A 25,135-nucleotide genomic window follows, 5' to 3' on the forward strand; every position below is an offset into this window, starting at 1 on the left:
TATATGCCTTTTGAGGTGTACATTATATTAGGTTGCACTGTAGAAACAACAGTTTCAGTGAGGTTGTCAGTTTATGTCAGAATACACCAGATTCTGGTTATCATAAAGACACATAGCTGGTCACCTTTTGAAAAATGTATGTTATCAGTATAGGTAGTACTAAACCAAATAACTTCTGGCTGGGTCAAAGTTCTTTGTACACCCAACTTTTGATAGAGATTTGAACACCACAAGTCTTGTGATTGGTTACAAATGTGAGTGTCTTGGTTGTAAAAAATAGTAGTTTCATCTGGGTAAAAAAGATTTTAAAAATGCAATTTTGTTTTATCTGGTACCACTGTGTCAAGTAGCCTTGTGCTTGAAACACGTATGGGGTACCTGTAAAAAAAAGTACTCGAACTTTGTGTGGAACTAGGGTAGTCTTAGACGCTACACGTTATCTCAGAAACGAGCAGCTTGACCCCCAATTTTTTTCTGTTCTGATTCACTTTAAGTGTGAGGGGTGGTAGTATTTATATCCGTGGCGTTTATGTCAATTGATACGCTGCGGGTAGGAGGTTTAGCCAGATATGTCACTATTGTCGTCTATGGGATTTGATTTGGTAGTATACACCTTATAACACTGAGTAAATGTTTTTACAAAATGTCTGACATCCAAAAGTACTCTAGTGGTATCGTTAAACAAACCAAACTTTAATTTAATTTTATATTTTTGTTTCAGCTAACAGAAATCATCTTTAAATATTTTCCTTTAATTTTCAAAACATTAGATAGCTACGACTTCATACATAAAAAAAAAAAAAAAAAAAAAAAAACAAACATCTTCAAGTAAAAATAAAACATGAAATGTTTTTCGTTATGGCTTCATTCCATTCAGTGTGGTCCAGTTTTATGTAAGCTTTGGTCTAATCTTCATGACGCTGCTAGTGATGTAGCACGTGCCATTGCACCACGGAGGCCACGTGGTCTTGTTGCCTTTGCTCAGGTTGAGGCTGAAGCAGCTGGACAACCAGAAAGCGCCCACCTCAGGTTCATCGCAGAAGTTATCAATTTTCATTTTGTCAAATGTTCTAAACAGCTTGCCATCGCTGGGCGACAACAAATCCTCTAGAAAATAATGATACCCACGATGTTAGTTTGAACACCTTATCATACAGTTTGCGTCAAACTACAAGAGGAAATCATTTATATTATACTCTTCAAATATTAATGTTAATATCAACTATTAGACCGAACATACGTTTTGACCACAGGCATCCTAGCAAAGAACGTTCAGGTCTGTTTATCAACACACCAAAACACATTCCATAGTCTGCACGTGCATCACGCAGTGCGTGGGTTGTCATTCTCGATTTTGACAATATTTTTTTTAGAGTACAGTGTGTGTTAAATCTGTTTTATATATATATATATATATATATATATATATATATATATATATATATATATATATATATATATATATATATATATATATATATATATATATATATATATATATTTTTTTTTTTTTTTTTTTTTTTTTTTTTTTTTTTTTTTTTTTTTTTTTCCAAAACTAATTTACTTTTTTTCTTATGTCAAACCAACTTTAAATTATTTACAAAAAAATATTTATGTTGCAGGATGCTATGGACTATTAGCATATCTGTTTGGTACATGTAAGGGTGGAAATCACACTCCTCAAAATGCAGAGGAGGTCAAATTCGCACCTCTCAAAATAATCAGAATTAGAGGCAATTGCACCCACAAACATGATTAAATTTGAGGAGTAATGATTTCTAAATTAAATATCTTAAGAGTTAATGTTTTGTGTTTTCAAAATAAATATCCTAATTTAACGAATGTGATGGTTGTTTTCAAAGATGAAGGAATGGGCCATTGTAGTCTTACACAAGAAAACGAAACACCATTAACACAACATTTATCAATTTCGTATGTATTATATGCATATCATGTTGCATTAAAATTCTGAATCATGATAATCGGTTAACTATTTATGAATAAAGAATTGAAACTGATTTTCTTGTGCTTATTCTGTTTTATTTAAAACAAGTACAATGATTTTAGTTTTCATCGCATAATGATATGATTTCTCCATGGACACAAACCTGTGAACTGAATGTGAATTGACATTGTAACAACTATGATATTGTTATTAAGAATTCTAACTGTAAAATGTTAAATAAAACTCTCACAAAAAATAATGTCAGTAGGCCTATTTGTAAATTCTTTAAACTTGAAATTAAAAGTGTTACACCGCAACGCTCGAATCAAAAACGGAAGTCCCGATTTTTTCCCCCGGTAAACCCTTATATTAACTGCTGAATGGTCGAACACGCACAGGGTCGACTGTAAGCCATCTCTCGAACTAAATTATCGGTCCCGTCTGTGTTGTTAACTATATTTCCCTCGAACTGGTGAGCCATCAAATACCAAATGGAAAACCACCGAAAAGGACCAATCTTTGTTGTGTTTGCGCAGTTGGCTATTACAACCTTTGAATTAATTATTTAGGCGGAGAATCCCGACAATAGCCATGCGATCCTTTCTTTACCATCGGTAATGATATTTCAAGTACAGCTAGTGTTATGGTAGCTGTTTGATGAACCGTGATACCAATCAAACAATCGGTGCTAAAATGGCCTTGGCAGAACAGAACAGAACTTTATTTCTCCCAGGCCGTTACACAACGGCATATGGGGAATATGAAATAACAATAATATACAGTGACAAGATGGGTTTTACAGGAGATAATATATATGTATACAGTACAATGCATATATGTAATAAATTCACAATGTAATATGCAATGGTATTAACACAGCTATGTATGGTGTGGGACAATCATCATAATGCACATGCACAAAAATATACGCAAACACTCATACATATATACGTATACACATACACATACATGCATATACATACACATACACACATATACATTTACGCATACAAACACACACATACATGTACATATATACGCGCACACACACACATATTCGTAAACAAATAGATAATGGCAGCTCTAGTTTTAGGGTTTATGGAATTTGTTAATAATTTCTTTTATTAATTTGCATAGTTTCGTAAGGGCACTTATTTTATTATTAGTCATCAAACGCTTATATTTCAGTATACTGAGTTTAATATAATAGTATGGCTTTAACAAAGAGTCAAGTAAATTTACGAAAAATTTGCAGGTGAATCAATAGTGAACTTCATCTCCTATGTCATTTCTATTACATAAGGTGCATGTTTTGTGTTCCACTGGGGTGTTTTTCCAGCGCCCTGTTTCAATAGGCATATAATGGTTGGAGGTTTTAAATTTTAGTAAAGTAGTCCAGGACTTTTGTGGTAATAGGATAAGATATTTCTCTAAACTAAGATTTTCTTTAAATATAGCGTACGTTTTACCTCTTGATGATGTAGAAATATCACTATTCCATTGTTGTAGATATTGATCATTTTGTCTTAGCTTTACGTTGTCAAGAAGCAGCTTTATAAAGAAAAGTTCTGTGTCAGCCAAATATCGGTCATACCGAAGTTATTGAATATATCTTCCACATATTCCATCCATGTATAGTTATATCCATTTAGAATTGAGTCGTGTGACATTAATTCGTGCAGCAGAAATGGTGATTTCGTTCGTTTACCTGATACAATTCGGACCCAGAAACTTATAAAAATTCTTTGTTGAATAACCAGGTTAAGGGATTTTCTTCATAATTCTCCATATAGCATGAAAAGTGGGGTGTGAAGCGTTACTTTGAACACGTGTACCAGACCAGTTTTAAATGAAACAATGGGCAAGTTAATCAGCTGCCATCACTTCAGCAACCACACATCTAATGAATACCGACAAGGGCTTCTGCATCACACAATCGGTGTAAGTTACCAGGATAATATGTAATATAATATCTCATTTAACTTTCCAACTGATGTTGCGGAAATATCCGATGTCGACCGAACGACCTACTCGATAGGCCGAACACGTTCTCGACCACTGATGGGGTTTGAACCAACGGGATATATATATATATATATATATATATATATAACTGTCGCAAAATTTATGGGGTCTGCCCCCCCTCCCCTCCCCCTAGATCCGCCACAGATGCCTATGATCATTGTCAGTGGTGTAGCAAGGGGGAGGGGACAGGGCAATCCCTCCCCCAACATATCTTTTTGTTTTACTGTATTACATTTTATGAAATCGTACAAACGTAATGTGGGTCCTCCCCCCCCCCCCCCCCCTCCAAATAGTGGGTTTCCCCCATATATTGTGATAATGGTCAGGATGATGGTGGCATTAATAAATATCTATATGTATAAAAGTTTATAAAAATCTATTTAACAGTAATATGGATAATTAAAAATATTTGCAATGTTATAGCTTACTTATATCTCCATGGAAACCGATCACATTGAGTGTAAAATAAGTATATTTCGAATGGACGTAAAACGTATCGTACATGACGTGTTTCTTTTCTGCTGTGTTGGTTTCCAGATCGATCTGCAGCTCGTACTGACCTTGTTTGGTGATGCGATGAATGTCATTGTTACCTGGAGTAAAACAATGAAAATGACTGTGTTAAACAACTTTACGTAATGGAGAATGTACGACGGGGTGTAAATACTCCATATGGGCGAATTAATTATTTTTCATTAATCTACACTTTAGAGTGCATTCTCCAAGTTAATCCATTATTCATTAAAAAAAATTACGTGGATGCTAAATTAACTTTTATTATATATCTCGTTTTAATGAAAATTTGGTTAAAATAGCAAAAAATATTAACAAAACTAATAACACAAAATCATAGTATCCTTTTGGACCTAACTTGAACGATTAGGTCCGGAAATCCTCAGCAGTGGATGGCTGCAATTAAGTGTGTGCCACCTGCTAAAAGTGTAATCTCTGATTTCCGAAATCTTCGCTGTGTACCGCTAGAATATATTACCATAACTAGTATCAAGTTTATAAGGCTTAAATTACATGTTTATTTCATGGTGCAGATGTTTGGTCTCGTGTGCTAAAGCGTCAATTGTACTTGTTTACAATGAATAGGTTCTGTCAGTAGTGAGGTCGAATAGCAAAACCATAAGAAGTTCAAATTGAAATGAGCGGTCGTTAGATACAGGTTTATAAAAATTGAAATGCACTAACTATTTATATTTATCTAGCAATCACTGTATACATTGGCAAGATATGATGACTAGATTAATAGTGAATATCTGGTTACTGTCTTAAGATATCGGCTTTATCCTGTGAAGGTTAGAATGTCTTAAGACAGTAACCAGTTATTTCTTTTATCCTGCAATCCTACAGGAATATTGGGAAAATCATTATTTATTCCAATTTTGTGTACGCAAATCGAATATTGTCAACCTAGCAAGGCTTTTGCCGTATGACGTCATACAAGATGCATGACGTCATTCTTTGTAAGACGCTAGTTACATTCTGTCATATTAAAAAAGCATTTTTAAACTCTAATTCACAAAGAAATATACAAGTTTCGTATTGTTATCACAAAAGTAAAAGTTATTTGTATTTACTGCACTTCAACAAATGATTTAATGAGTATGTTTATTGAAAAATCTACTCTGAAATACTCGAGTCAAGTCGGGCTTATGTCACGTGACCTATATTTTTGGTCAGTGACTGAAATAATAGAGATTTATCCCGCAATTACTGTATACATTGGCAAGATATGATGACTAGATAAATCTTTATATTTTCAATGATTCTTACCCAGTGGGTAGTTACCCGAACAGTCCAAGGGAGAAATGACGTACCGCTTCTAGCAGGTATGGTACTGTCGGGTACCGGGTGTAGGGCTGTTGACACCAGGGGCGGGTGGGTGGCAGTTTTGCAGGGAAATTCTGTAAGTTGGGGTATGTGTAGAGGTATGTGCATGCCAGTGGTCGGCATCCACCAAGAAGCCAACTTTACAGAGGGATCATTGTATCATTATCATGCCCAAAGACCAGATCCCTGGGGGAGGGGATACGGGTCAAAACATTAAAGTCGATATAGCCTTGGGGGAGAGCAGCCAGGATATGGTTACATGGGCTGACCAGGAGACAAGTATGGCCTCAGACGTGGTGGTTGCAAAAACTGCCGACGGTGCAGGGGTAGCACCAGAAAAGGGGGTGGCTGCAGAAAATGCAGGTGTGACAGTGGGAGCAACGGGTGAGGTGGCTGAACTGGAATGGCTAGCATCGAGAGGGGCACATGTAGATCAGACTGTCGAGAATTGGATAAACTTGGAGGAAAATAGCCAAGCTAGGGTTACGATAGGGAGTACCCAGGAGGAGGAGGTAGTCGTAGGGACAGTTGACGTAGTAGAGGTAGAACCCAGAAAAGGGGTGGCTGCGGAAAACATGAGTGTGGTAGTTGAGACGACGGGAATTGTGGCTGCAAAAGAGGGGTCATTTTCGACAGTGGTAGTCAAGGTAATGAACCAGGGGGTAGCGGAACCTTCTGGGGGAGTATTTAAAGGTGCTAGGGATCGCTCAGCAGAGGGGGGGGGGGTGGGTGATTCTAGTACCGGAACAACTGGTAATGATACAATGATGAGGGAGAACGTCAACAATTGCTCAGATAGTGTTTCGAATATAGAGATTACTAGTAGGGACATCCCAGGGGCGAGTGATGTTCCAGATATAAAAAATGTAGTGGTAGAAGAAAGGAAGGTAACAGTACCTCCCGACTTGTGGAGGGGAGCGTCTCCAAAGAGCTGTCCAGTGGAAGGGCAGATAATGGGGGAGGCTGTAGGAACAGAGAAGGGGGAGGACACGCCAGTTCTCTGTACCCGTCATTGTGAATGGGTGTTCTGTAAACGCCACAGTAGACATGGTGGCCGAGGTTAACACCATTGCTGACCGGGTCTATGACAGCATGGTCACCAAGCCTAAGGTTATTCGGAACTTTGAATACCGCAGGCAGGGAAATGAAAATCAAGGGGATCGTTGTTGGTCCCATGAAATTGACACCCACTTTCAGTCCAAAATGTATGTAGCCCCAATAGTGGATGATATGTTAGACTTTTTGAGAGTGTGTAATAGTAGTATTAGGGCCTATCCACCCCCATGACCTACTTTCCGTGACCTTGACCTTGGTGTCTGGCCTTGGTGTGAGTCATAGTGGTGTGGCCTACTAGGGTTAACGCTCGCCCGTGTCCCTGACCGACTTAGGTTGGTACTGATGTCCTTGGACTGGCCCTGACCGATTTGTTTAGCATTGACCGACTTAGAAGGCAGTGACTGGTATACCTGGGCAGGTGTGCGACCTTGGTGTAAGTCATAGCCTTGACGTACTTGGTGTGTGACTCGTCGCCTAGCCTTGACAGGGATGGTGTAGGATCCCAAATTGCTACTAATGGGAAAGTGCAGCGGGTTTCCTCTCTAAAACTGTCAGAAGTATGTTTCACATCCAATAGCCGATGATTAATAAATCGAGATGCTCTAGTGGTGTCGTTAACCTACCACGTCTAAGGACTGCCCGACGCGAGGTAGTGTATTTAATTTTAGCGCGCTGAATGATGAATGGTTATCACTGTTTACATCCGGCAAGTGATGGTATCTTGTGTTGTCAGTCTCTAAATAAAATACTCTAGGGAACTTCTAGAAGTTACGTTCTCAAAGTCTGGCAGAAAGACGAAATGATTGAAATAGGTGAAAAAAGGAATTCTCGTTCTACACTATCTGATAGCGCATTCACAAGATTATTATGAACTGACCTATTTCGTCGCTTCATCCCGCGAGCACACACACACCCACACATATATATGGTTTAAATGACAGGCTTTGCCAATGTCTCGGTAGTTCAGTCGTTAGCGTAGTCGACTTGAGCGTGAAAGGTACGTCGTTCATATCTCATGTGGTAGAATTGTTTTTTTCTAGTATTATTTTTTAAATTAGTTTATTTATTTATTTATTTGTTTTTATTTTATTTATTTATTTATTTGTTTATTTATTTATTATGTTCAAGCAGAACCCAATACAAGCATCCTCTAATAACCCTGTGTGGACGGGACGTAGCTCAGTGTTCCCTTGATGTGCGGTAGGTCTGGGATCGATCCCCGTCGGTGGGCCCATTGGGCTATATCCAGCCAGTGCTCCACAACTGGACAACGACCGTGGTATGTGCTATCCTGCCTGTGGGAAGCGCAACTAAAAGATCCCTTGCTGCTAATTGGAAGAGTAGCCCATGTAGTGGCGACAGCGGGTTTTCTCTCAAAATCTGTGTGGTCCTTAACCATATGTCTGACGCCATATAACCGTAAATAAAATGTGTTGAGTGCGTCGTTAAATAAAACATTTCCTTCTTTCCTCAATCAATATCTGTGTGGTCCTTAACCATATGTCCATATAACCGTAAATAAAATGTGTTGAGTAAATAAAACATTTCCTTCCTCGTAAAATAAAGATTAATTGAATACAAATATTTATTTTTAGTATTTTGTTTTAGTCATAGGGAAAGAAAGGCTTCCCTAAAGGAAATTCCCCCTTTCTGGCAGTGTTGCCACGGGACCCGCGGCCAGGTTCTCCCCCTCCAGTTTCCAACCCGGGGAAGAGGAAGGAGGATTTTGAGGATGCTGTATTGGAGGAGTGTTTCCCCCTCTATCCCGTTCCTTCCGACGTCGTCATCAGAGGATGACAGCGACGACGATGAGATGAAGACGTCAGAAGGAGAGGGGTCCACACCAGCTCGGTCTTCATCCAATACTGGGGGAAGTTCGATGCCGACTCCGCCCGAGCCTTTCTGATTTACATCGGTATTGCCCAGGCCTGGTCCGTCCAGGCTTCCGCCGGGACTGTTTTTGCCGAAGCCTTGATCGTCCAGGTTTCCACCAGGGTTTAGACTTCCACCCACCCCCCAAAACCGTTCCATCCCAGTCTTCACTGGGATCGTCAAGGCCTACCCTGTCCAAGGAAGCCCAGAACAATCACCCTTGGGGGAAAAAGAACGGGGTCTGCAAGTGAAACGGGAAGCGTGGGGGGGGGGGGGGGGGGGAAGGAGTCTAGGGACTCACAGTGTCCAATGCCTGGATGCGGAACATGCACCATGGGGGGATGCTTTGGTGGTCCACATCCCGGAGGTTTTTGGGATGCTGGACCCCAAGACCCCAAACTTGGCTGCCATCCATTGGGTGGCTGTGAAAGAACTGGCGAGAAGGGTGGGCCACTCCTCGTCAGTCGGCACATATTTTACCCTCAATTGCATTGGTCATAACTGATGATTTTTACTTACTGTCATTTGTTTATTCAGCAATTTCTTATAAAAAAAACGTTTAATTATTTTTAATGGTGGGCGCCAAATAGTATATATACCGCCTTTACAAACACGAAACTACTGTAGAGTATGTCTAATTCTCTTTCTATGCATAAAATCTGGTATTTAAATGAATCAGCGACTGTCAAAATGAAAAATAAATATATATTTAGAAAAACAAGGAATATTATTTCAATAAATTAATCAAAATGGCATGATGGCAACCCAATCTTACTACCTTACGTACCATAATAACTGTGGCATATTTATTATTTGTTTTGTAATTGGGTATATTTTGAGACATATGGCTACAATATACATTAATTATGCATGCTTTAAGGTCAGAAATGTTTCTTTATGCATATCTTTTCTTCCAGGCTTGGAAGAACTGCAATGACGTTAATCATGTAAATTTCATATAAACAAGTATTTTGTTAACAATAGTTTGTACTGGACAAATGAGAGTACATTTACAGTTGGAGTGACTGATTTGCAGTTGCAGTTGTAGTTATTTATACTGGAGCTGATTAGTTATGTTTCTATTGTTTACATTTGCAATTGGCACAAAAGACGCAGACAACACCTGGAAATCCACAGTTATGTAATATTCAATGCAAGGTGTTAGTATTAACTGTGTGGCTTGCACTCCAACATACTATCTGCCTGTTAACAATTTACGTAAGTAGATACATGTACCCAAAAGGACTTTGCAATGCTGCTTATTTGGTTTCTGTTTTGAGAAATCTTCTAAAATGGATTGGCACTTGACATATAAAAGTAGCATATGGTCACAGTAAACTGCTCAAAACATTTTCCAAATAATACGATTGACAATGCAAAACAGGTCAAATGTAGTGTACAGGCCTTTCAATGGGAGGTGAGTAGCGACTCGTGCGCGCCTCATACTCGCTTAAAACTTAAAAATGGCGGGTAGTTCATTCCCGCCTCAATCGTTTTGCGATAGGCTATTGTTGAAAAAAGTCATGACTTGAAGAACTGTTTCAAATTGTACACCCATTAAGGCAAAATCGTAAAAATAGCCGTTTCGGTCTTGAACACTAAACTATCACTGCAACAGAACGTGTAAACGTTTATAAAGGGCTATTCTTATTATTAGCGTTACTTACTGCCTCTACGTCATGTCCACGGGTGAACGATTGAGAAAATACCTCTTGAAAATAACCCTAGTTTTAAAAATCAAAATGGATTGCATAAAAATAATTAGTTATTCAACCACTGAATATATTTCAATATGTGAGTTGGGTAATCTGTCAACTGTTTCAAATTATTAAACAGAAACGTTTCGCATCCTTGCGTGAGAAATCTGTTTTCAATATGGGTACGTTTTCATCATATACCAGTGCACGTTAGATCGTAGCTGAAAGGGCTTTCCGGTCTATTGCCGAGATGGCGAAAGGAAAATGTGTAGAACTATCAACATGTTACATTCTAAATAAAGCTATACACAATTTGTTTGTTGTTTATTTTTAATTTTTGAAATTGCTCTGCTTATTTGGTATTTCTCTCCTGTTATGTTCAAACGGAGATGCCTGGCTGATCACTCAGTTTGAAAATATTAATTCCATGGTCATCATTCAGGTATTCCTATTTCTACATAAGAATTTCTAAAAGCTTTTGTCAGAAAAAGTTCAAATATATGCAAATGTTTATATCAAGATATTGGTCAATTTTTTACGTCTATGAACATTACAGTAGCTGGATAACTGAATCACTGAATTTCTCACTTTTTCAGGCCACAACTCACATAGGCAGAAAATAGAGCTCACAATTACAAGATACATTTAATACTTATTAGATACAGAAACAGTGATTTTGATTACTGAAACAATATACAGAATATATATCGTGGATGAGAACGACCAACGTGAAACCACAACGAACGATAGGATATTTGAATCTGATAGATGTGTGTTTTGCTCTCAGAGATTTAGTGAAAGAAGTCCTGCAGTTACTCCAGATGTCAGTACACTAGATGATATCATAAAAACTGCAAAGCTTCTTACCAGAGTCGTCACCATATACAGAGGGCATTAAAACATAAACGTGATGAAAAGGTAACGGCAGAAATGGGAGAAAAGACCAAAACTACCAGTACCAGGTAATGAACAAAATATTTCGACTGGAAGAATTACTGTTTCATTTGTGGTGAAGTTTGTGATCAAGTGTGTAATGACAGCAAAATAAGTGGAAGCTGGTCAATGGTAGAAACTGCCATAGGAACTGATACACCTAGTGTATATACAAGAGTGTATTAAGCAGCGGAGAAATAAGGTGATTTTACTGTTTAAATAGGTTGCAGGGGATTCCAAATGGTGACTTAGTTGCAGTTGAAGCAAAATATCACCGTACGAAGAAATGTCTTTTGAAATACACATCACTGCGAAACCTCTATTATAAAACCAAAGAAAGCTCAGTGTCATTTAAATACACAAATATAGGCTTGAGACTGAAAGCTGAATATGAGAATTTAATAAGGAATGAAAAGACTGTAGTGGAATTTTTAGTTTTAAGGGACAGGTTTAAAGAGTTGGCAGTTGAAGCTGGATTTGATGATGCAGAGTGTTACAAGACAAACTACCTAAAGAACCTCCTTACTAAAGTGTGGCCAGAATTATCATTTATATATCCAAAAAGTATGACGGATTTAGTATGCTCCAGTGACTAAGTGTTGTTGAAGCACTACATATGGCAGACCAGCTTTCCAAGATAAATTGAGACTCGTCTGAAGAAGATTTTGATTCAGAGCCACTTGAATTAGAATCAGGGGACACTATTCTTCACAAAGCTGTTGGTACACTGAGGAAAAGTATTATGAGAAACACTGTAAAACTAACTGATAATTACTATTCTTCAGATGAGTTGATCCCTTGTTATACCAAAGACTATTTTACTTAACGACACACTCAAGACATTGTATTTACGGTTATATGGCGTCAGACATATGGTTAAGGACCACACAGATATTGAGAGAGGAAACCCGCTGTCACCTCTTCATGGACTACACTTTTCGATTAGCAGCAAGGGATCCTTTATATGCACCATCCCACAGACAGGGTAGTACATACCACGGTCTTTGATATACCAGTTGTGGTGCACTGGCTGGAACGAGAAATAGCCCAATGGGCCCAATCCCAGACCGACCACGCATCAAGCGTGCACTTTACCACTGGGCTATGTCCCTCCCCCCTTGTTATGCAAGTAATGAGAGATTTATAGAATCATCAGATATCATCTGAACTTCCAGACGTGAATTGTTTAACAATTGCTTGTGGTCTAACAAAACTAGTAACAACCATTGCAACTCCAAAACACTTAGGTTTTGTGGTGTATTTGCATAATGAATATGGGAGCAGATGCTTAATTGAAGAAATGGTTAACCTGGGTTAACTAGAAATAATGCTTGTTTATCCACTGTGTTTATGTACAACCGTACCCTAGTCACTCAGCTTCAACTATCATTCTCTCTTTTAAACTAACACAGCTTTTCATGTATGCATGTACTAGATAGATTTTTGACCTGTCACATATTCACCCATTTAATGCTTGAATAACCGTATAATATTAGTTATTCTTTAGATATAATTATAGGCTTGCAGGGTTTGAAGTTAAGAATTTATCACCCACAGCAATTAAAAAAACAAATTGCCGTCGGTGAAAGGGCCCACCGACGGCAATGTTTTTAAACTGACTTTTGCAGGAATTAAACTTGACTAAAAGGTTATTTTATGTAGTTAAATTTATTCAGTTTATGTCAATAAAGTTCAATAAACAAGAATTTATTATAAAGCTAACATTTAACGGAACCTGGTGTTTCTGAGACAAATTGCCCAAGTTTTCGGTGAATATGACATGAAAATTGTTCTATGGATGACATTAAATTGTATACAGTGTTTCGCTGGGTGAAAATTAAAGGAGGATGGTCGCATGTCCCCCCACCCAATTTCAAAAATACAAAAACAACAAAAAACAATAAAATAAAACTGAAAAGCAAAACAAACAAAAAAGCAAAAAAATTGAAAAAAGGCATATTTGGTTACCGTATATTGTTGTATGTTGGCCGATTTTGTAGAAATATATTTCCTTTATTTTTACCCCTCGGTATCTGGTACTGAAACATTGGCACGATGTACAAGCTGCCTTATTTTTTGTGCACTGTTCGTTAAAACGTAGTTCTGTTAAAACAGAGTGTCGGTCTGACATTCACGGGTATTTGTTTTGCTAAAACCATAAAAGTTTTAATATTATTATTTTAATAAAGATTTTAAAATACCTGAAAAATAATAAAGAATTTTTTTTTCAGCTATCCCATACTGTGGGATAACATTTTTCTGTTCTTTTTATTTCCCATCTTCATCGAGTAAATCCATCGCATTCATATTGCCAGCTGATAAAAAGTAGTTTCGTTTTTGTAAAGGCGGTGTATATACTATCTGGCACCCAAGATAAATTATTTTAATATTGAACAATACCACTTCTGGGTTTTTTTATAAGCGGTGATATATACTCTGTCAAAAAAGTAACGCATAGGCAAAATATTCATGGAATTATCTCTTTAATACAAAGTGGCATAATTTCGTTATTTATGATCGTATCACAGTAAAATGTGACCCGAGTATGTGACAGAGTTCTGGCTATGGACTGACTGGAGGTGTTTTCGTCACCAAACAGCGTCGCACGATGGTGCTGAAATCAGTACCTTGTGTGGCCACCAGCAGCAGCAATCACTGTGCGACATCTCCTTGGCATAGACTGAATGAGTCTCTGAATCCGGGCACATGGAATCCTAGCTCATTCTTCCTGCAGTGCATGTGACAGTTGTGGAAGCGTCTGAGGCTCCGGGTCATGCTGGCATATACGTCTGTCCAGTTCATCCCATAGATGTTCAATGGGGTTGAGATCTGGCGAACTTGATGGCCATGGCAGCACATTAATGTTCTCATTCTGTAGCAAATCCATTGTTACACGTGCCGTATGCGGCCTGGCATTGTCCTGTTGAAAGAGTTCTCTGTCGATCCAAAATGGGAAGCATGTGATGGCGAAGAATTTCATCCCGGTAGCGTACAACTGTCAGGTTGCCTTGTACGAACACAAGTTCACTTCTGCCGGTGTATTAGATGGCTCCCCACATCATGACACTCCCTCCATCGAATCTGTCAACTTGGGCGACGCAGTTTTTGGAAAAACGTTCATTGTGGCATCTCTAAACACGTTGTCGTCCATCACGTCGCTGTAGAAGGAAACGTGACTCGTCGCTGAACCATACTCGCCGCCAGTTTCCCAAGTTCCACCCCTGTACATTCGTGCACCAGCGAACACGTACATGCCGATGTTGATGTCGCAGGACATGGCCAACATACGGTCTCTTAGCCCGTAAAACAGCTTCTCGAAGTCAGTTCCGAATGGTTTGTGCAGACACACTTCTCAAACCAGGTATGCGTCCAGCAGTGTTCGTTGCTGTGGCAATTCGGTGACGCAAGTGCAGAAACCGGATGTAGCGATCTTGTGCTGCAGTTGTTATGCGAGGTCTTCCACTTCTGGCCGGTCTTCAGCTGATTGAAAGTGCTGGTACCTGTCCCAGAGACTGAAATGGTGCTCTGATGGACGTTCATGTGGCGTGCAACTGCTGACTGCGATTCACCTAACTGGAGGCGGCCTATTGCAATTTTCGATTCGGTAGGCTTAGTCTTTTCATCTTGTAACTCCTGTACCTCGAAATGGAAATGAGGCATCATTGCGAACATTGCAGCTTTAAATACCCATCACTACTCCAATCTTTCCCCCCGAGTTTCAGTTGCATTCGCCCAAATCACGCCGATTTCCTGCAATTGCCGCACAATGTGCCACAACGTGCGTTATATGTGTTTTAGGGTGCATTTGGGCATGCTGTCCCATTCCAGGAACATCAACAAATATGGTAATATAGCAACATTGTAAAAAAGCAACAACAATATTTTGTAAACTCGAACACTTCTCTTATTTCCCTATCACCTGTGCGTTTCTTTTTTGACAAAGTATATAACTGTTATTGTGTGCATCAAACATACAAATGAATACTGGTATGGGATACAACAGAGGCTGTTAAAAATAGTGTTAAATTACGTTACTGTAACTGCCGTAAGCTACTAACGTTTTTAGTTTAGTGGCGCTTTCTACACAACGCAGCTTGTTTCCTTTGATGTCCAATGAGCAGACTGATCGATGTTTTTCATTGTGAAAAAAGCGTGCATTTTGAAATAGCGGAGCTGGGTGCTGTAAATTATAACAGGATGCGGAAAAATAAAGAGGCGCAGAAAAACAAATGGGGCTGCCAAACCTGAAAAGGGGGCGGCATAATGCGAAAGCAAGGAGGCAAAATGCAGTGAGAACGTATATTATACAAACACAGGGTACGCGCATGACTAAATATAGTTCCATCGCGTGATACTAACTAAACGACCATTAACTCCATCAAGGACTCAAACGTCCGTGTTAAATACTGGCAGATAATGTTCATACACGTTTATACATTTTGCCGTCGGTGAGGAGCTTTACCAACGGCAGTAATTTTTATCTGGAGGCACAAAAGTGCCATCGGTGATGCCCCCAACTGATGGCAGTTTATATGTCACCGACGGCAGTTGCCGTTGTTGCCGTCGTTAAGTTCAAGCCCTGGGCTTGGTGATGGTTATAATGCATGTTTTGCTTGTATTGACCAACAGGTGGTGGACTGTCTATGTCGTGCCATATCGGAAGCCTCAAAAGCGACCAGAACCTGTGTTTGTAACACCAGTAAACATTGATGAGATCAAAGTGGTGGAGACAGCTGCTACAAAAATTGCTAAACTGAAAGAACTACTATAAAACATTGGCAGATGTGACATCTCCTATGTGACATCTCCTATGTGACATCTCACATTTTGCTTAATCAGGACTGTCCTTTGCCGTTGTGTAATGTTTCCTTTAATCCCATACTTATGGCAACTCCATCGGATTACAGTACTATATACAGGACACTTGTGAGAATGAAAGTGTCTATTAATGCCTTAGGTCAGTCAAATGCACCTGTGTTCTTTGATATGGGGCTTTTGTCTAAAGCACTAGACATTGTATGGGCAAAAAAGGAAGAATTATCAGGAGTAATACCACATGAGGGTGGGATGCACCTGCTAATGTCTCTTTGCAGGTATTGGTCATATCTATGGGGATGCAGGGTTAAAACGGCTTCTTTCTGAATAAGATATATATGCAGCAGGTACAGTACAGATGATTCTTTCAGGGAAAGATTTTGATTGTGGGCTTATGGCATTTATGTTAATAGGCTTCTGAAGCAGTTTAGTGAATTGTGTGATCAAAATGACAAGGAAATTGATGCTAGCTTGAGGCACGATTTGTCAAAGTTAAGAGATAGAATAAGAGAAAGTTGTACTGAAGATAAGCTTCAAACAATTTGTGACAAGCTTCAAGAAAGCTTTGTTTCTTTTTTACATGAGTTTAAGGAAGAAGGGGGCAAGTAAGTCGCCAACGTTTAAGTTTTGGATTGACTATCTTGACAAAGTGTTTGTACCATTGAAACTCTTCCTGTCATCATCTAGAACAGGGGACTGGGAAACGCACCAGTATGCAAAGTCATGTCTATTGCCATTACTTTATGTATCAAACATAAGAAAAGATTGTTGTGTTGCTTCAAATGAGGCGTCAACCAGATGAAGTTCTCAGAGGGTTTCGCGAAGGTTTGTTCATAGCTAAGTTATCGGAAGGTTGTTTTAATTCCTTATGGATGGATTATGGATGGATTACATGTTGCAAACAACTGAAAATAAATCTTTAAACGGTATAATACTTAAGGGAATGCTTTAGCGAGATGGTTTTATCCCGACCCTTAACTGCAAAGTATTCAATGGAATTTCATGAAAATGTGTGTTTAAGTTCAGAAGGTCTACACGAACAAAACAAAATGAAAACACACCATACAGATTCAAAAGTGTTAATAACATTGCCAAAAAAGTAACAATGGAAAATTTATAGACTCATTTGACCTGAAAAACTGTCCTAATAATTTGGTAAATATAACAACAGGTGTTAGAACATCAGCAGAAGTGGAACAACTAATTGGTTGTTTGGTTAAAGGTCAAGAAATTATGAAAACGTTTGTTAAAGAACGATTGATTCTTGACGAACATGGATCAACACGGAAAAGCTTCACTGACCCACTTCAAAAGTCTAACATTAAAACAATGACAGATACTAATAAGCCCATTAAAGTGAAATCTAAAACAATTCCCATCGATGCTGATGCCATGTTTCAGAGGCTGTTTGTTGTAAATACATACAAGAAAGTTCCAGCAGAAAGGGTATTTTCATTAGAAAACACACCTGCTCCAGTTAGCCTCTTTGATGAAAGTGGAAGAATGTTGACATCAAAGAAAAGTGACTTTATACTAAAGCTTGAGGATCTATTGCAGGACAAGTTATTATCAGCTGACTCAGCTAACTGTGTCATTTTTGACAGCATGGTTGTAGTACAAATGCTTCCTGATCCAAGTGCGGCAACGACCTTCAAAGACATGGCCACAGGATTTGTCCAATATGTCATGAACAAATCACATAGTATTTCCTCCACAGTGAAACAGATACATATCGTGTTTGACTGCTACTCAGAAGATAGTTTGAAAAAGCACACGCGAATGAAAAGAGGAGACAAAAGTTCAGCGAGAACAGTGCACATAGTTGGAGTAAAATGTGTTCCTTCAATCTGGAAACACCTCCTGTCAAGTGGGTGTAATAAGGATCGCCTAGTGAAGTCTTACTCTGGGTTTGTTCAAGAAAATGCCAGTTTAGTTCTTTAAAGCCAGTTTATGAGCTAAAATCACCTTCAGAATTTAGGTTTCAGTATGACACTGAAAGGAAATGTTGGCAGCCAACTATAATGACTCAGTGGCTGCTCCAGAATTATTAAATGATATCATATGCAAGTGCAAAGATGTCTGTGATGAAGACTGTTCATGCTCTCTTAGTAGGCAGCCTTGTACTGTAGCATGTGTATGTAAAGCTGCAGTCGCTACTCATGAAGATTCTGATGCCGCAGTGTGCACAAATGTCCATACTATTATTTCTGTCATGTTCACAGAGGGATATATGACAGTGAATCAGACTCAGACAATTAAGCTTGGAGTATACTGCTTCATTTCAATTGCTGAAGACTCAACATATGTGTTTGATTTAATGTTAACTTCTCAGTCAGTGGAAAAGGGTTCATCCCATGTATATGTTATCATTTTGTGTTAAGCATAGTTCAAAACAATGGTTAACAAACTTATTCACCAATAAACATTTCATAAGAGACCAGGAACTGTATCGTTTCATAACAATGGATAAATAGTGAAATAAAGATAAGAATTGTTTTTTGATGTATTTTTGTCCAGATTCCATGCTCTTTTCAGGAATACAGATCCATGCTTTATAGGCAACTCTTGATACTTAGGCTAATACTATTTTTCTTTATGGTAAGACATACCATTTATAAGTAACTGGGCAAACTTTAATCAAACATATTGATATTTTGGGTAATTACGTTGAACAAAAAGTGTTTTGTTTTATATAATGTTTGTTGACAGCCATATTGGATGCATTTTTTCGAACCATATCCAATAATTAATGAGAAACCAGGCATATCTTTCGTGCAAACAGTACTAGGAATACATTTAAGAGCATTTGCAATAAAAAAAATTAGCTCCATTATGAAGCTCTCGGAGACAACCAGTGTCACTCAATGTAAAATTCCTATTTTTGGTCACCATCTTGGACGCCATCTTGCATTGTGGAGTTAGGCAAGGTTTGCCAAGGTGGCAAACGCTGGATTTGAAAACTAAAGACCAAGACGAACATTTTGGTATATAATAACAAATGTTACACTCCGTAGTCCACTATCACCCATTTTCAGGCTACTTATGGGATCATATTTGCTCCAATAAAATACCTTTCTTGTTTTCTTTTGTATTTTTCGGTGCACTTCGAAAGTACAATACACGCAAAGCCTACCTCAGCACACTCCCACTGGATCCGAACTTGAGTATAAGCTGTCTACTGTGTTATTTTTATGTTTTCTTTTCTCCCCCGACCGCACCCCTTAGACTATTACTCTCTCTCTCTCTCTCTCTCTCTCTCTCTCTCTCTCTCTCTCTCTCTCTCTCTCTCTCTCTCTCTCTCTCTCTCTCTCTCTCTCTCCAGACTGCTTAAACTAGCTAACTATATATAAATACAAATAATGCACTACAATACAAAATTACAATTAAAACCTCGAAAGAAACGCTAATATTACCAAGCCAGTAATCGGAATCAATTTCGCCGAATCCGTCTCTGTATTCGTACCAGGTTTTGTTGAAATTCGTCGACCCGTTGCTCTTTCGCTGAATCACCTGTTACAATATCGTTAAGAAAATCTCAATTCATTTAAAAGGATTGTAAAATGGTAAACAGAGCCTCTAGATTTCAAAATTTCCTGAGAGGCATGTCCCTGGGCCTCCAAGTTTGTTTACCCGTCCATGCTAGTTCATTCGAAGAATTCATCTGACCCCCCCCCCCCCCCCCCCCCCAAAAAAAAAAAAAAAAAAAAAATAATAATAAATTAAAAAAAAACACACACAAAATACAACAAACAAAAACAACACCAAACAAACAAACAAAACAAACAAATAAAACAAAACAAACTAATTACGGCCCTGGTAATATGCACATAGAGATTTTACAAATACCATTTGTTTTAGAAGCTGTTTCAAAACGTATTTAATGAGCGAAAGAAATGTAAACGTCCTCTGAGTAAAACATATTTACGGCGCGTACGCTTGCACCATCACCTTCACAGAACGCAGGACATTAAATTGTGCATTAACGATTTTGTCATTCGTCTGTCGATTATGCAAAACCAATATCAACATAAACGACGGATCGTTCATGTAAAAGCTGTAATCGCTCATCAGAAAATCCAAACAAACGTTTGTTGGTTAATATCATCAATGTTTTGGAACACTGCATGCAAAAACAAAATACGTTTAAAATAAATTTAAAAAATAATAATAGAAGGGTGTCATGAAAATCTCTCTCACCGCTATTCCAAGTCAATTGGAATAAGTCAGCCGATTACAGATTTTCGGCGGAGTTGGACACTCTTTCAGCCTGATTTGGGCAAACGCAGTAACATTTTAGTGACTGTAATTTGTGTCGGACAAAATGACCACTAATATTAACATTGTGACTGTCAACGTATGCCAATACCTGTGCATCTACCATCAGATTGATTTAGTTTAAAATCCATTTTGCCCGTCACAAGAGCATGCATCATGCATTACGAACATGCACCGCGGTGTTAGTGATCTCGTGCCACTATCGCGAGAAAATCGTGTTCTTGTAACTATGAATAGCATTTATAGAATTTCTAATTTCCAACGAATGGAAACTAACGTTAATAAAAAATATATATATATATATCGAGGTATTAAATTGTTTGACAAATATCACCTACAGATCAATATTACACCATTTGAAACCTAAATTAAAATTGGTTATATAGTTTTAAAAAATAACAATAATAATTCTTCCTCAAAAGAGATCAAACATGATTTTGACACGGGTCGATTTTCGCGGGGTCGGTCTGGTTAGGACAAACAAACTAAATTTTTATTTTCGCCTGGCAGCTTTCCTGTTAGTCCTAGCACACAAACAGTATAGTCTCGTTTGATTATCGTTGTCCATTAACCTTTTCATTTGATTTTAACTACTGAAGAAGATTGTTCGTGTAAACACTAAAACCACACGAACGACATATTGGTTGTCTGAAAAATTCAAATTTTATGCCTTGGAAGTCTTACCAGCCAAGCCGTTTTGTTGTCCTCTATGTCACAGTATGCATGGAGTGCTAACCCAGAGTCACGTGGTTGGATCGTGAAAACCCCACTGGTAGTGATATTGTGTTCTATGACGTCACTGCAGTTAGAGACGTAGACTTTCTCTGAAACAATAAACAATCCATTTATTAACTAACTAGCTATAATTAAACTGCTGTTACATTCATTGCAATATAACGTCATCCAATTGGTCCAGCTATAGCAACAGAAGTTTGTTAAATTCTCGATGAATATAAAAATGACGTCGTCAGGGAACGTCATACCGGATGACGCCATTTTGTCTTACTGAGCGTTATTGTTTTAAAGCTGCAGTCCCTGGAATAGTTTTATTATTTAAGCATATAGAACAGAAAATCCAATTACGTTTGGTGCATATAAGATGCCGCACTTCGCATTGGTTTCACTACGCTGGCTTATCCAAGTCAACAATAAACCCTGTATTTCGAAAGTGGGACACTTTTGACGGGCTTGCACCGATCTCGATTATCACTGGTGTATCGCAAGCGTGGAATTCTCCAACAAGAGATCACGTGAGATTTCGCAATTTTGGAACGCGATTAATGGTGTCAACACCAAAGAGAATAGTGTCGACAAAATGATTAACGGCATTGTCGGGGGGGGGGGGGGGGGGGGGGGGGGGGGACGCAAACAACGTCGCGATGTTATACGAAATATTGCCCGAGTGAGCCTAGGGAAAGAGTACAGTCGCTGGTGTGAACTAAAAAGCCAGCATTGCAGGCAGACGACACGAAGATGTTGCAAAATTACCGTTCCTTGATAAATGGTAGGTCGTAAGGTTTTACTTTTCATTCTGACCAGAATTAAATATTACTATTAATAATAGTATCAACATTAAAGAGGGTTATTTTAAGTTAGACCTGTGGGGGCTGTGGTGTGGAAAAGGTACCTAACGATTTATTTATTGTATTAGGCTTTTTATTGTAGTGGGGTTTTTTGTCGTTTTTTTTATCAATATTATCACAACTCGGGGCCGTTGCTACTACTTTGCAACCATTTCAGGGATGAAGGAAGGAAGGAAATGTTTTATTTAACGACGCACTCAACACATTTTATTTACGATTATATGGCGTCAGACATATGGTTAAGGACCACACATATACTGAGAGAGGAAACCTGCTGTCGCCACTTCATGGGCTACTCTTTTCGATTAGCAGCAAGGGATCTTTTATATGCACCTTTTATTTGCGAATATATTAAAAACGGGTAAACATTTTAAATTTATTTTATTGATACTTCATATATATTGTAACGAATTACGTTTTTGATAAATGTAGATCTTAAAAAAATGGTTTTGGAAACAAACCCCAAAACATTTTTGTGTGCAATTTAAAAGACAATCTGTTTAGAAATACAAAACTTGTAGTAAATTCCATCATCAAAGAAAAAGGAATTTCCCTGTGGACTATAGTGTGTCCCCCCCCCCCCCCTCAATCCCCCATATAAAATCCTGACTACCCCAGTGCCCAGCAGAGAAATAATCTTTGTAATACCACTGATATTTTGCTTTATATTTCCGCCACATCTTAACTTCTTTGGTGTATTTTTATACCTATGGGTCTAGTAATTCAGCAAAAATGATGTTAACAGAAAAACCATTGGTACTCAATAGGTGTACAGGCCATGAGTTTGGCTCCATACTACAACAACGACGTGTGGCTAAATTGGGGTTAGGTGAAACATTATTGTTAACATTAGCACTTTATATTCTTATAATATGCACATATTTGGTATCAATGGAACGGGAAAGATCAACTCTAAACTTCATTATTAATAATTTGAAGATTTTCCCATTTGTTATGTAACTAGAGGCCAAAGGGTGGCGCATTTTGAAGGAAAGTGAAAACTTTCTACTTTTTTTACTTTCTTAGTCGTAGACAGAACTCTCTACCAAACTTAAAGGTTGGGTACACACGAGGCGTGCTTGAACCGTTATTTGATGGAAACCTACAAACGTATTGCCCACACGTACATACCATTGACCAAACTTGTGTCACAGCACTGCGGATTGCATCCTAACACTTCTTTCCACAGAGTGTGGGGTCCACTGCAATTCTGGCCGCCATTTTGAGGCGGCGGGTTATCACAGGAGCGTACCAGCATGACTTGTTGTGCTCCTCCGTCGCAGTAAACCGAACACGGCCCCACGTAGGCCTGACTCCACGCCGTCCACGCACCATCGACTGTAAAGTGGAAAGAAAAGACCATCAACTGTAAAGTGGAAAGAAAAGACCATCAACTGTAAAGTGGAAAGAAAAGACCATCAACTGTAAAGTGGAAAGAAAAGACCATCAAATGTAAAGTGAAAAGAAAAGACCATCAAATGTAAAGAGGAAAGAAAAGACCATCAACTGTAAAGTGAAATGAAAAGACCATCAAATGTAAAGAGGAAAGAAAAGATCATCAAATGTAAAGTGAAAAGAAAAGACCATCAACTGTAAAGTGAAAGGAAAAAACCATCAACTGTAAAGAGGAAAGAAAAGACCATCAATTGTAAAGTGAAAAGAAAAGACCATCAACTGTAAAGTGAAAAGAAAAGACCATCAACTGTAAAGAGGAAACAAAAGACCATCAACTGTAAAGTGAAAAGAAAAGACCATCAACTGTAAAGTGAAAAGAAAAGACCATCAACTGTAAAGAGGAAACAAAGGACCATCAAGTGTAAAGTGGACTAAAATATTATAAACTGTAAAGTGAAATGAAAAGACCGTCAACTGTAAAGTGGAAAGAAAATACCATCAACTGTAAAGTGGAAAGAAAAGACCATTAATTGTAAAGAAGAAACAAAAGACCATCAACTATAAAGTGGAAAGAAAAGACCATCAACTGTAAAGTGGAAAGAAAAGACCATCAACTGTAAAGTGGAAAGAAAAGACCATCCACTGTCAAGTGGAAAGAAAAGACCATCCATTGTAAAGAAGAAAGAAGAGACCATCGACTGTAAAGTAGAAAGAAAAGGCCATTAAATGTAAACTGGAAAGAAAAAATCATCAACTGTAAAAAGGAAAGAAAAGTCCATAAAAAGTGAAGTGAAAAGAAAAGACCATAAACTGTAATGAGGAAAAAAAGACAATCAAATGTAAAGAGGAAAGAAAACGCCATCAACTGTAAAGAGGAAAGAAAAGACCATAAACTGTAAAGAGGAAAGAAAAGACAATCAAATGTAAAGAGGAAAGAAAACGCCATCAACTGTATAGAGAAAAGAAAAGACCATAAAGTTTAAAGAGGGAAGAAAAGACCATCAACTGTAAAGAAAAAAAGAAGACAATCAACTGTAAAGAGGAAAGAAAACACAATCTACTGTAAAGTGAAAAGAAAAGACCATCAACTGTAAAGTGGAAAGAAAAGACCATTAATTGTAAAGAAGAAACAAAAGACCATCAACTATAAAGTGGAAAGAAAAGACCATCAACTGTAAAGTGGAAAGAAAAGACCATCAACTGTAAAGTGGAAAGAAAAGACCATCCACTGTCAAGTGGAAAGAAAAGACCATCCATTGTAAAGAAGAAAGAAGAGACCATCGACTGTAAAGTAGAAAGAAAAGGCCATTAAATGTAAACTGGAAAGAAAAAATCATCAACTGTAAAAAGGAAAGAAAAGTCCATAAAAAGTGAAGTGAAAAGAAAAGACCATAAACTGTAATGAGGAAAAAAAGACAATCAAATGTAAAGAGGAAAGAAAACGCCATCAACTGTAAAGAGGAAAGAAAAGACCATAAACTGTAAAGAGGAAAGAAAAGACAATCAAATGTAAAGAGGAAAGAAAACGCCATCAACTGTATAGAGAAAAGAAAAGACCATAAAGTTTAAAGAGGGAAGAAAAGACCATAAACTGTAAACAGGGAAAAAAAGACCATAAACTGTAAAGAGGAAAGAAAACGCCATCAACTGTAAAGAAAAAAAGAAGACAATCAACTGTAAAGAGGAAAGAAAACACAATC

General features: G+C 38.1%; 1 protein-coding gene across 2 annotated transcripts in view; it reads right to left on the bottom strand.

Annotated features, from left to right (window-relative positions):
• Positions 1-749: 749 nt before the first annotated feature.
• The window catches only part of LOC121385775, a 49,113-nt gene continuing 24,727 nt past the window's right edge, over positions 750-25,135 (bottom strand). For both annotated transcript variants that reach the window (XM_041516552.1, XM_041516554.1), the window contains exons 6-10: positions 23,172-23,378; positions 21,142-21,281; positions 19,596-19,692; positions 4,399-4,563; positions 750-1,107 (exon numbers count right to left, since the gene is read on the bottom strand). In XM_041516552.1, the coding sequence (XP_041372486.1) occupies positions 890-1,107; positions 4,399-4,563; positions 19,596-19,692; positions 21,142-21,281; positions 23,172-23,378 (827 nt within the window). In that variant the 3' untranslated portion in view covers positions 750-889. The remainder of the gene's footprint in view (positions 1,108-4,398; positions 4,564-19,595; positions 19,693-21,141; positions 21,282-23,171; positions 23,379-25,135) is intronic.

This window comes from Gigantopelta aegis, chromosome 12 (assembly GCF_016097555.1).
Source record: "Gigantopelta aegis isolate Gae_Host chromosome 12, Gae_host_genome, whole genome shotgun sequence".
Classification (NCBI taxonomy): domain Eukaryota; kingdom Metazoa; phylum Mollusca; class Gastropoda; order Neomphalida; family Peltospiridae; genus Gigantopelta; species Gigantopelta aegis.